A 14,071-nucleotide genomic window follows, 5' to 3' on the forward strand; every position below is an offset into this window, starting at 1 on the left:
AACAGGAAGCTCACAGTTCAGGGCCAGACTGGATAGAAAATTTATGAAATCTATTCTCAATCTATAGCTGGGTGCCATGGAGCCTGCCTGACATTCCAAGGTATATTGGAGGTTGAGATCAGGAGAAACCCCATGGCCATAGAAAAAAAGCTGGACTCTGTGGCATGATCCTGTGATCTCAGTGACAAGAAGAAACTTAAAAGTAGGTAAACAACTGCTCAGGTGCAAACCTGAATGGGAAGCTAGATTCTATCCTAAAAATAACCAGTGAAAAAGCACGGCTGGTTTTCAGCTTGATAACATGATACCAGTCTAATAAGCACGAGGCCCTAAATGAAATCTCCAGCACCACAAAAGAACAGAAAAGAAAAGAAATTAAATGAGAAGAAAAAGAAAGTTGACTCCTGCTCATGGTGTATTCTTCTTCATACTTACCACTAGGTAAAGGTAGGCAGTTGATTTATTTGTTCATCCTTATCAGATTGGTGCTTTAATCAGAGCAGTGACTCAGTTTGCTTATTTCTGGCTCTATCTCTTATACATAAAACAATGTTTTTAATATAACAGTGCTATGTCATGGGCTTAATGTATTATAAATAAATTAATATTTGAAATTTAATTCCCATATTAAATTCTTATATTCTTAAACATACTATGCTTCTAAACATACTTCTATTAATGTTCTATTCACTAATGTTTTTGAATGAAGTCATTTAGGGTCATGTTCACCTCTCAGTTATTTCTGGTGCTCAGTGGGCACATTGTCAAGGTGTCAAGGGGCTTCTTCCTTCTCATGCTGAGTGGACATTTTGTCAGAATGCTCCTGCTACTCTGGATCCTGCTGCCTAAAAGGTAGAGGACCATATGTCCCTGCAATAATTGTAGAAAAAATAGAACAAATCCTAGAATCCCACCAAGTCAGAATAGCAAATTTTCAGTGTGTGCCAGTTATCTTTGTACTCAGATTCAGATTTTGCTTAAAATGAATTGCTCAGCTACATTCTAGAACACATCTCACCCAATGTGATCTCCAGCCTCTCACTGGGCAGTAAGAAGAAACAACAGGGGAGGGGGGCAGACTTCTCTTTCCTTTCCCTCCTTTCCCTGCCTTTTAGTTATATTCTTATATTCATCAATTTGAAGTAAAATTTGAAATGTGTTTCCACCAAATAACTAGCTTAAAGCATGTCACCGTAACTTCTAGCAATGCTGTATTACAGAATCTTAAATTAGGTGTAACTAGGCACACAAATGAAGCAGGCAATTGAAATCAGAAACCTATGCTGGATTTCTACACTAAAGGTATATATAGTGTGTGTTACAGTTGTGAAGAAAGGCATTATACAGAGGAGACAGGTTTTTTTTCTCACTATTGAAAATAACTTGCTGCTCACAGGCTTCCCAGCCAGAGGCAGAGAGAGCTTACACAGAACTGCCTTTCCCCTTATTTTATTATTTGAACCCATTAGAGTGTCTGTTTTTAACATCTTCCCCAAATGGCAGTGGATTTTAAGTATGATTTTATATCTCACTGGAAAAATGGTATTGCTCGAGTGGTTCAGAGGCAATATTCCTGAGTTAGCACATCCTATATGATGCCATTAAGAAATGAGATCCTGATGCCTCATGTCTGTAATTCCAGTTGCATAGGAGAAGGAAGTAAGAATATTCAGCAAAAATGCAAGGTCTGAAAAGTAAATGAAAACAAAAATTGATGGAAGTACTTCTCAAGTGGTAGAGTGCCTGCCTAGAAAGCACAACCCCATGTTCAAGGGCTTTACAACTTTCTTCTTCACTATCTCCACATGCCAAAGGATTCCCCTGTTGACTCCTGAATGGCTTGTGGGGTTTTAGGTATCAAATCCTCTCTACAAAAATGGCCAAGAGGGTTTGGAGGCATGGCTCAGGTAGTAGAGTGCCAGCCAATGAATGAAAGTGTCAGATAAGGAGTTTGAGTTCTACTCTTGGGGAAAATGTTCAAGAAAAAGAATGGAAAGGCAGAAGAAAAACTTCCCTTTCCTACAGTTTCTTCTTGAGTATTTCTCAATAAATGATTATCAAACTGAGAAGAACATGTGTTTCAAAATCTAGTCCAGCAGACTTGTTCTATATGTCTGCACTCTAGTATCACCTGAGGAGATTTGGAAAGATGACTGCCAGGAAGTCTTTTTCTCTTTCTTCCAGGAAGAAAGCATGGATACTAGCATGGAGGAAGAGGTTGGCCAAAGCTGTTGGTGAAAAGACAATCAGTGCAATATCAACTTTTTCTCCCAAGATATATAATGTGTCTATGTTGGATAATAAACCATCCCAAAACATTTTGACTTAAATCAATGATAATTTACTATTTGTATGATTTGTTCAATTGGCTGAACCCAGCTGGGTAGTGCTGCTCCATAGAATATCTACTAAATATACCTGTTTTAGCTAGATGCTCAGCTGGCTCTGAAAGATTCAAGATGGCCTCATATCTGGCACTTCTGATAGTGTTGCTGGCATGGCCTCGATCTCTGTCTCTTTGTCTCTCTGTCTCTGTCTCTGTCTTTCTCTATTTCTCTCTCTATCTCCATGTGGCTCCTAATCATTCAGTCATCTATTCTTGGCTTTAAAAAGATCCAAGAAAGTAGTCTATAGGCTGCTTAAGACAGACCTGGAGCCAGCCAAGATCATGTCATTGGTCAACGCAAGTCAGAAGGGAAATGAGAATTAAAGTCCACCATTTGGCAGGAGGTGTAACAGCCACATTACAGAGGGGAATGTACGTTGAAGGAGGGGAGGCAGAGGGATTATTGGCAGTTATCTGTGTAGAAGATTGCAGCCATGGTTAACATATCTCTCACATATGCAAAATAACTCATTCCCTTTCAATATTCTGTAAATTTCAACCAGCTGTGGTACCAAATATAGTTATCAGTGTGGCTCTTTGGATGTGCCTGCTTACTCTGTTGAACAAAAATACAAGTTATATGGGTCAAGAAAATGTGGTATATGTACACAATGGAACTATATGCCTCCATCAGAAAGAATGACATTGCCCCATTGGTTAGGAAATGGAAACACTTGGAAAAAATTATATTAAGTGAAGTAAGCCAGGCCCAAAGAAACATAAGTCCCATAGTTTCCCTTATTTGCAATAACTAGTATATATCTGAGACAAGCAGAAAAGGTCAGATAAGTTGATGTTAGGTGAAATGATCCCCAAGATAAGTATTCAAATATTTTTTCTTTCTTAGGATTGTTTCTAACATATTTATAAGATGATTTCTTTGTTGCTTTGTATGTCCCTTCCCCACTGTATAATGCCTGCTTTCATTGTATTTGATGTTGGTATAATTTGTGGACGGGAAGGGAAAAAACAAATCATTTAAATAGGGATACAGGTGGACCCATTGCAACAATGAGATGTACAAGTCATTATGTTAAAAAACAAACTTTACAACTTTGGCGGGATGGGGGGGGTGGGGGGAAGAGTGGGAGATGGGAAGGGATGGGGAAGGGAAAAAAAGGAGGAAGCAACAATTCTTAATAAGAAATGTACTCATTACCTTGCCCGTATAATTGTAACCCCTCTGTACGGTATTTTCACAATAAAAAAAATACAAGTTATTTCCATGTACAGCCTGTAGACAATGAGAGATAGAGATAGGATATTCAGTTTGGTTTTCCCACTAAAAAAGACAAGAAGAATGGAACACATATCACAGAACTGGCCCATGGCAGTTTTGAAATTCAAAAGGCATACTATACAAAAGCCATGACACAAATTTCTTCAAGATTGTCCTTGTCTATCTTGAGTCCAGATCAGTTTACTCTGGTATATGTTCCTAAGATTCTAACAAGCACTCTTGTCCAGCTAAATCTTGTATCCATATCATTGATTGGTACTTGACCTGAGGGCATGTTTAGATAGAAGCACCTTAATTTTAATATTTGCTTTGAGGTCATTTATTCCTTTTAGAATATTTTCCCAGCCAGAGTTCATCCTGATTAGGCATGACTTCACCTTAATTTTCATCTTATATCTTAATTATATCTGGAAAGGCAAAATTTTCAATAAGTTATATTCTTAGATTGTGGACAGTGATGAAATTTATGGGGACAAAAGATGGGAATATAGGAAATGTTTCTATATGACAATATAGGAAATATACCTTTATTTCCCTGACAATATATTTTATGAAAGATAAATATACTAGTAGTCAATAAGGCAAGTGATCTCTTTGCTTAGCAGTTTTATAAGGCTTAGCAGTTTAGAGATAAACCAACATTAAAATAAAGTTATTTTCTTTATCTGGAAATCTCTTACCACCTTAAAATATCCCCAAAACCCTCCACAAATTTTCCTATATTAATGAAAAACTCTTTTAGTGAAGAAATATAAAATATATAGAAATATAAAATAAATATCACTACTGAGATTTAGTTATAATGTATATGCTATTGTTGTTTATTGTATATTATGTCATTGGCTAGGATAAATATGACTCAGTTGTCTGTCAGCAATAACTGATGTTATCCTCAATACGATACTTTATCACCATCTCTGTTTTTGGATGTGGATATTTATTAGCTATGTATTCAGTCAGCCACATATTATAACTTTATAACTCACTGCTATGAGCAGACACACATTATAGTTGTTAGTGGCAGCAGTATTAAGGTATTAACAGTTCTCTTAAGCAATGAAAAACCCATTCATTGACATCAGTGTAACCCTAACTGACATCACTGAGAGGGTGATAAGTTTATACATTGAATGCTTTAAAGTACAAATTCTAGGTTAACGATATTTTCATATAGTCTTAAATAAAGAATAAGAACAAATGCTGACAGAGCAATGATTAGAAAGGAAAAAGCAGCATGCATTCAAGAGAATCTTATCACACAAAGAAAAAGAGATATGGTCTGTAAAATATGCCTATGATATTTTATTAAATTTCAAGATTATGTTGAACCAACTGATATCATGAAAAAAATGGCTGATAAATCACAATTACTGATCCTCAAAAGAGAGGAAGAAACAAGGTAGATACTCTTTCTTAAGCCTTAGTCTCTTGATACTTATAAGAAATCAGAAGGATCTCTTCTACAGCTACAGCAAAAAAAATGACTCTTTTCAAAAAAGAAAGGCAAAAAGGGCTGAAGGTATGATTCGAGTGGTAGAGCACCTGCCTAGTGAGTGCAACTCCATGAGTTTAAACCCCAGTGTCACCAAAAAAATGATTTTTTGAAAAAGAAGGAAGGACTGGGGTACCATGCAGTATGGTTTTTAAAAGTTTCAACTTTGCTTTCCTTTAGAATTGATGTTTGACATATTTAGAGTCAGAAACATTTGTGGTGTGCTCCATTCTCAATCCACTTGGTTGAGAACATAATAGCTACAAGAACAACCTTTGGCATCAGATTTGTGTCCTCTGATTCCTTTGCAAAGTAAATATCTATTCGGCTCTCTTTGGCCTTTTATGCATGAGAATAACAACATAACAACTGAAAACTGAAGAAACAACCTTCCTGTTCTGATGTAACCTGCATTTGGTTGGTGGAAATAGTTTAATAATGAACTAAGCAAATAAATACACAGCATAGCACTGGATACACAGTGCACTGGAGATAGAGGGGAGATAATATAAATTTGGTATTTGTGTGGGGTTCAATGTGATTGAGATAATATAAATTTGGTATTTGTGTGGGGTTCAATGTGATTGTTACATTAGAAGGCTTTAGAAGACACTTCTATAGAGAAAAAGCTTTGGAATAAGGACCTAAGTGCTTAAATAAAGCCAGGAACATAAATATCAAGGTGTTTCAGTTTCTGTAGTTTCCTCATAGTTTCCTGTAAAAGAAATATGATGCCCTGTGTCCCTGGATGAACAGCAGTCAGCACTGACCCGGTGTGTGAGGCCATCTTTCTGATGAGCTGAAACACCAGACATGAAAGTCTAAAGCAAGTTTAGCTTTTAATATTGCAAACAATAAAGTAAATTAGGGCTGGGAAGGTGGCTCAGTGGTAGAGCACTTGCCTTGCATGCTCCACACCCTGGGTTGGATTCCTCAGCACCACATAAGAAAAAAGCCGGAAGTGGCGCTGTGGCTCAAGTGGTAGAGTGCTAGCCTTGAGCTGAAGAGCTGAGGGACAGCACCCAGGCCCAGAGTTCAGGCCCCACGACCGGACCCTCCCCCCCCAAAAAAAACAAACGAAAAAAAACAGTAAATTGCCAATTTCTGTCATATGCACTAGCCTGTACATATTCCTCATCACTCAATGGCATTTCACAGTCAGATCCATCTCTTTGGATTGCGCTGAACTTGGAGACCTATAGAGATGGTGTTATCGCTATTTTTTAACCTCTAAATTAGCTGTGAGAAGTGTTAGGTATCTTAGGTGGCCAAAACCACATTTAATGTACCTGAAGATTTTGTCTAGTATTAACATAGTCTTAACATGTATACTTTAAGGCATTTTTAAATTAACAGTGTAACCACAAATCCCTAGAGACAATGCCCTTGTCATTGCCACTAGTTTGGCTACAGTTAATTCCATCAGAGCCACTGAACCAAATGTTAGTGTATATGAAGAGAATCCATGAGTCAATTGCCAATGCAGAATTCTTTTTGACACAGGGAGGCAGACAATTTTAACTTCTGAGTGCATACAGTACAGGTTTCTAGTTGAATGGTTCTTGACAATAGTGTCCACTAAAACATAATGTCTGACTAGGAGCCAATGATTATGCCACCATACAAATCAGAGAGCAACTGATGCCAGAATGCCTCTTTGCCATGATAACAATGAGAGTTCCCAGTCCTAGTGTTCCACAAGATGTTCCATTGGCTCTTTTATATATTTATTTTTATCAGACCCTGGGATTAAATATTTTATTTAGATGGTTTTCAAGAAATAAATGTCACTGGGCAGAAAGAAAAGAAAGGAGATTTTGATATAGTTTAAGAACAGCTCTGCTATTTTTACATTTTCTACGAGAATAAAATATCTGTTTTGAAACGTGGTTTTATTAATTGTTTAATAGATGTTTCCACTTCAAATTTCTTGTATAATTATAATACAAGACAGCTTGGTTCAAACTGTTAGCTAATGAGCCATATATCACTTTAGTAATTGCTAGCTTCTTTTGAAAATGCATTAGTTTTGTAGGAATGTATACCAACTTTTAAACATTCAGACAGGAATTTTAAAAGAGCAATAAATTATACTAAAAATTTACTTTAAATGTTATTTTAGCATAACTTATTATAATCTTAAAAAGTACAGGATATTCTGAAGGCATTATAATCCTCCATTTAAATTTGCATTTGGTTATCTTTCTAAAGATTGAAAGTATATAGATCATGCTGTATAATTGGGATTGATTATGTAAATGAAATCTGTTATGCACAGTATTCCCATTCAACAGAAATTATACACCAGTTAAAATATTTAGTCAAATTTCCCTTCCAATTATGAAATTATCTGCTGACTTTTAAAAAGAGTTCCCAGAAATAATTCTTTAGAAGATTTTTACATTAAGTAAGTGGAACTAAGTATCCTATATGATAGAAATAGGCATTGCTCAAGATACACAAATCCCAAATATTATAACAAGCACTGTATTGCAAAACTTAAAAAAAAAATAAAGCCAAAGTTGCACTCTAGTTTTGGTTTCACACTCTGTGAAACATTTTCTTATTAGCTAGATAAAAGTACTAGCCAGTTGTCAAAACTGAGAAATAATTCCTAAAAGAAAGGAGGAAGATCATTTGATGGTTTCTTGTGGTTTGAAAATGCCTTCCAAATATTCATTAAACATTTAAGTGAGTAAATTTGTAGAATATGTTTCTGACATTGGCACTGGTTCTGTGGCATTTCTCTGATCAGATGGAAGTGCTCTGTGTTATGCAGAGTGCATGCAGTTCATTCATGCATAAACAATATCATTTTCATAAATTAAAACCTCCCCTGCAGAAGGAACATCTGTGCCTGCCTTTGAATAAAAGATGGTGGCATGTGAGTTACTCCCTGACTGACTGAAAGAATCCCTATGCCTTAGAATAAAACTGTAAAGCAAAATGGAAAAAAAATACAATCTAACTTCACCATTCAGTTCTACCTCTCCAAAACACACAAATAGTCCATGGTTTAGATTTTTTTCTGCTTGCTGTTTTAAAAGCTGTGATTCTTGAGTTATCATTCTTTCCTTATTTCTTCTGCTCACGATATCAACAGTTTTTATTTTTCATGAAGTCGTCTAATTTTAATTACAGGTGAAATTGAGCTGCTTAATAGATCAGATCAGATCTGAATGTTCACTTTGTGGTCCCCTATGCTGGAAGACTGGCAGTGTTTAAATATCAGTATTATGCCTCTTATATCAGAACAGTGAGAACAATAATGGAAGCAACAGCTTGATTCCAAAATATCAACTCTGATTCATTTGGAAGAACATTGCTGCATTTTGGGTAAAGTTGAGACTAACTTAAATGTATTTTTGCCATGTGATGAAGGATGATGGAAAACATGTTAAAATGATATAGTTTAAATTGCACTCAGTTTTTAATGTTGAAATATTCCTTACTGTTACTGTCACAGCTTGATGCTGCCTCATTGGCAACGTTATTAGTATGGCTAATTGTTCCTGTCCATTAGATTACTCACATTTTTCTGGAGCAGCTTGCTAAATGAGGTCAGCTTTCTGGAACCCTTAAATCACCAATGAGGAAAAGATTAAAGGAACAAGCTTGGGAAGGGAGGTTGCTATCCAATGTGGCATCTGAATCAGAGGAGGAACAATGGAGTTACTAATGACAGTAATCAGAGCCTCACAGTAGAGCCAGGGTACAAATGCCAAAATGTTATTCCCTAGGAATCATGACCGCCAGTCATTGACAAGAAGGGAAATGACAAACTTTTTTGAAGTGGACTTAGCAATGAACTAAATTTTGCAACTCCCTCCCTGCCCCATGTTGTTTTATACAAGAGGAGAATTGGAAACAACTATAGTTTCTTACAACAGAGTATAAATACTATTGATAAATACAAATATTTCATTTACTTTTTCTGGAAAAAAATACTGAAATCATCCCAATGTCTTTATAAAACAACTTGAAAATGCTATTTTTTGAAGTCTTTCGGTTAAATCATTTCCTTCTGGTATTTTCCAAAGGTGTGTAACTTTCTCTTTGGGAACAGAGGTGTTTTGAAAAAGAGACCTATTCAAGCTCAGAAAAAATGTACAGGTAATGGAAACTATAGTAAAAAATAGTAATAATATAGAAAAATAGTAAGATTTTATATGCTTTGAAGGTGTCGACAATCCAAACTGGAGTACTTATTTATGTCTTGCTTGTTAATAATAAAGTAATTCTACCTTGTCAAAATACAATGAAAGAAAACTTGTTATGTAATCATGCAAAATAACAGTAATAAAAAGCAAAGAAAACTAAAGGTGAAGTCATATAAAACCAAAAAACAACCCCCTCCAAAATGTATTTATTCTATTTACTCTAAAATCTGTACTCTAATAATTGAACATTAGTTAGTTCTTTTATTTAGAATTAGTATAGTACTACATATGCAAAATAAATTGACTAGATCATATGCCAAAGTATGTTTGTTACTTTATTCTAGGAATACTTTTCCACACTTTTTAAACTCAGTAATAAAGCAGCAACTTCCTCTAGGAATAAACGTGTTCTTTAAAAATCACTGAGGGAAAAAATTCAACAATTGTTACGATTTTCAAAACTATTTTATTGCAACAGAATGAGTGTTTTCTAAATTGTGCATTACACCATAATATACAGGATTACAAACAAGATTACAGTACAGAATCAATTCCAGTGGTACCAGCATCACATCTCAAACAGCACATATTCTGGACTGCATTTTTACATGCAAGAGCTATTGTTCTAATTATGAATCAAATGGTTTGCATTTTATTTAAGCTACTGTACTAATTGACTACAATAGGTATAAATCCCAACATTAACAACCTGAATAGATTTAGGCTCAGATTTATTACATGTCTATATGACAAACCACCATTTGTGTGACTATATATAAAATCATGCATTTATATTTTCTGGAAACATCAATAGCTTATGATGCTTGGTAAAATCATGGGATGCAAAGGAGTAAAACACTAAAAAGAAACAGTGCAAATTGTATGTGATAGTCAAGCAGCTTTTGATTTAAAGAAGTGTATGTTGGCATTTATTTATAATATGTATATACAGCTTGTGCAAGGAGTGAATTGAGTGAGTGAATTGTTGACAAGGAATGCATCTCTTTTTTTCCATCTTCTTGATGTCATGAATCTGGTTTATATTTTCAGGAGAGAGAAAGACTTTAAAGTGAAATGAATTGCTCAAATTGTGCAATTATTTTTACAATTAGAGAAGAAAGAAGTGCTAAGGCAACACAATAACTTTCTAAGCACTTTTCTGCTGGTTTAAATTAGTTAAATTATTTTGTATAAATTAGATATAATTCTACTTTTCTGATATGTATAAAAATTGATGAAGCTGCATGGTTTTAAAATAGGAAATCCACATTATAAAAAAGTCATTAAAAATTCTGTACAAAATCACAACAAAATAATTCAGCATGGGAAAGGTAACAAGTAGTAAAATGCTGGTTGAAAAATATATATTTATATATATTTTAATTGGCCCATTACTAGTTTAAAAATTGCATAGATCCTAATTATTGCTTGCGATTTTTGTTATCCCGATCAGATAATGAATATGATCTGAATAGAGCTACACCAATTCGTGGTGCACATTTTTTTTAACTTTACTGTAGTATTATTTTTTTTCTAAAATAGAAGAGCTATAGAAAATAATACATAAGGTGAACAGGAACTTTGATCCCCTGTTTCTCCCAAAGGCAGTAACGACAATAAATACATATATCACTTGAAGCTTGGAGTATTTGCACTTCGCAGCAGTAGTACCAAAAGGGCTGCCTTTTGTAAACACGACAGTCACTGTAAGCACAGTGGGTTCGTTTCCCGGGCATGGTGAAACTGACGTGCCTCTAATCATGGAAAATGGCATTGAGCTGGGCACTCATGACTCGCTCATGATGTGAATGGCTATCGAAAGACATAATGTTGTCTATGGGGATCTCACAGCGAGGGGCAGCAGCGCCGGAGAAGATTGATCCGTGGCTTTGGGCCCCTGCCAGAGTCGCTGCAGGATAGTGCATGGTAAAGGCATAATTTTTTTCAAATTCGGCGGATGGTTCGTGTTTGAAAGAGAAGTTGCCGTTGATGCTGAGCGGGGGGCTGAGGGGTCCGTCAAAGGAAGGGCTGGTGCAATCAGTCAGGGGGCTTTCGAAGAAGGGCTCCAGCGCGGCGCTGTAGGCGTGCGGCGGCGGCTTGACGTGGAAGACGTGGGAGCTGTCCATGGTACCGTAGGGCGGGCTGGGCAGCCCTGGAGATTGATAGGAGTAGGGGTGGACGGGGAAGGAAGCGCTGGCCGCGGGCAGGTGCGGGGGCATATCTTGGTTCTGCTCAGGCAGAAAAGTCCGAGGGTTGAGCTGCAGGCAGCCCGCCACCAGGTTGGTGGTGGGCTGAGACAGGCCCTTGCAGAGCGTCTGCACGAAGGAGACGAGGTCAGGGCTTTTTCCTGAGCGCAGGATCTCTGACAGAGCCCAGATATAGTTCTTGGCTAAGCGCAGCGTCTCGATTTTAGACAGCTTCTGCGTCTTAGAGTAGCAGGGCACCACCTTGCGCAGGTTGTCCAGAGCCGCGTTCAGCCCGTGCATGCGGTTCCGCTCCCGGGCATTGGCCTTCATGCGCCTCAGTTTAAAACGCTCCAGACGTGCCTTGGTCATCTTCTTCTTCTTAGGGCCCCGCCTCTTGGGTTTTTGATCATCCTCCTCCTCTTCCTCTTCCTCCTCCTCTTCGAGGTCCTCATCTTCCTCGTCCTCCTCTCCTCCGTTTCTCAGGGAGTCCTCCTCAGCATTCATGGCTTCGAGCTCATCCTCTTTCTTGTCTGCCTCGTGCTCCTCGTCCTGAGAACTGAGACACTCGTCTGTCCAGCTTGGAGGACCTTGGGGCTGAGGCTCACCCATCAGTCCGCTCTCGCTGTACGATTTGGTCATATTTCCGTTTCCTATATGCAACAGGGAGAGAGACAAGCAGAAGAGAGGGAAAGCACTATGTTCAAAAGCTAGATAAGCTATCAGCTACCGGTCCCTAATCCTGTGAAATGCATGCAAAGAGAAACACTGGTTCATTGCAAAATGGTTGTCTCCGAGGAAAAGTTCAATGTCGTGTTTTATGGATGATCAGGTCCTCGCTGGTACAGAAGCTAGGGCTACGGGTGTCCGGGGCTGGCAGTGTTTATGCACATAAGTGTGTAGCACTCTCTCATATGTGCTTGTTTCCTGGAGATTTCCCAGCAGGAAAATGTGTGGACACAAGTGCACATTCCAGCGACTTCATGTTTAGCTGCCTGTTTACAAAGTAACTCATCATTGCACCAATAAATAAATAAATAAATAACAATCCAATGACTTTGAAAACTGCATGTCTGTTTCCATTTCTATTCTAGCTTTTGGATATTTAGCGATTTAAATTGGAGAGCCTTTACGTAATTTAGTAACCCTGGAAGTGGTTTTTAAGAGGATTAGATGGGAAGAGATTGGAGAGCAAATGCACAGAGGGGGAAAGTACTTTCTATCAAATGATTTCACCCTTCGCGAAGCATTTGGCAACAAAAGTGGGCAAAAGTCTTCCATCCCTCTCCCCCGCCCTGCTTTTCTCTTCTCGCTTCTCATCCCTCGCCCTCCACTAAATTTCCACCTTGTACAAAAGCTCTGGCTTCGAGGCGAGAGCTGGGGGCGCGGCACAGAGCGCGCTCCCACGCGCCGGGGATCAGGTGCGGAAGGCTTGTCTCTAATAAACAGCCCATTGAAAGGGCCGACCGCTCTTTATTGGGCTTTTCAAAGTTCGCCTCCAACCTCCCTTTAAAAGATTGAGTAATTATAATGGTCAGCGATTGGCAATGGCGAAATTGCCGCTTGTAAGAAAGAATATAAAAAGCCTTTAATAAAATAACTGAATCTCTGGCTCCAGTAGAGGTTGCTGAAGACTCGACCGCCCCTTGGGTAGTAACAGGTAGCAATAACGGGCTAGAGCTCCTTTCTTTGCTCTCACCCCCTTTCAGCTAGACTGCCTCTGAAGCAGATTCGTTTTCCAGGTTGTGTGAACTCAGGATACCCACATAGTTTTCATTCACTGAAGAGATGGACTGAGTCTCATTGTTCATTAGCTATACTTACTTAAACTACATTTTGGTAGCAAATGCTTACACCAACCTGCCACATGGGAAGAAGTAAGATAGTGAAATAGTCATTTGCTTTCAAGACTTTAACCACAAGCAAATGATCACTGCTCTTCTTCTTCTATTTTGTGAATCCAAAAAGTTCATATACTATTAAAAAATTAAAATTTAATCAGAGAGCCTTCAGGAGGAACTAGAATACCCAGATTCATTATGTGTGAATATTTGTGATCAATTAGGAGGAGGGTCACTGGTCTCAACACACATACAACACTCTCCCAAACGTTCACATGCAGAATCTGTAGGTATAGCAAATCTTCAATTATTATTGTTTTTATTCTGAGCAGAAAAAAAGGAAAGGTATTATAATTACCTGTTGTTAGACGATCCCAAACAGTGATGGTCTCATAACCCTGGGGCCTCCAGATGCTTGCCTTCTGCGTGGGCGAATTCCTCGTGTCTGGGCTGCGCGGGCGCTCAGGTTATATAGCCGAGTTAGTGATGCTGAGCGCGGGCGGGGCCAGAGCAGAGCTGCCAGCAGGTCTCTGTGCCCAACCCTTGCGCACGCGTCGGGGCTGCGCGCTTCCTGCCCCCGCCCCCACCTACCCTCTCGCCCCCGCTCTTCTCCCGCCCTTCTTCGACAACCGCTCCCCTTGCCCCCCTACCCACCCCTTCTCCTTCTTCCCCGGCATGCGCCATATGGTATTCCCGGTCCAGCCAAGAGCCGGGAACCACGTGACCTGCCTATTTGTATGCCGCGGAGCGCTCCATTCCGGCCCCTTTG

At 38.4% G+C, this 14,071-nt stretch overlaps 1 protein-coding gene across 1 annotated transcript; it reads right to left on the reverse strand.

The window, feature by feature from the left end:
* Positions 1-10,377: 10,377 nt before the first annotated feature.
* On the reverse strand, positions 10,378-13,742 carry Neurod1 (neuronal differentiation 1). Its single transcript, XM_013028518.1, has 2 exons — positions 13,661-13,742; positions 10,378-12,114 (listed from the first exon to the last, which is right to left on the reverse strand). Exon 2 carries the CDS (start codon positions 12,101-12,103, stop codon positions 11,033-11,035), a length of 1,071 nt encoding a protein of 356 aa, XP_012883972.1. The 5' UTR covers positions 12,104-12,114; positions 13,661-13,742; the 3' UTR covers positions 10,378-11,032.
* Positions 13,743-14,071: the final 329 nt, after the last annotated feature.

The sequence above is a fragment of the Dipodomys ordii genome, unplaced genomic scaffold, assembly GCF_000151885.1.
Source record: "Dipodomys ordii isolate 6190 unplaced genomic scaffold, Dord_2.0 Scaffold5, whole genome shotgun sequence".
Classification (NCBI taxonomy): domain Eukaryota; kingdom Metazoa; phylum Chordata; class Mammalia; order Rodentia; family Heteromyidae; genus Dipodomys; species Dipodomys ordii.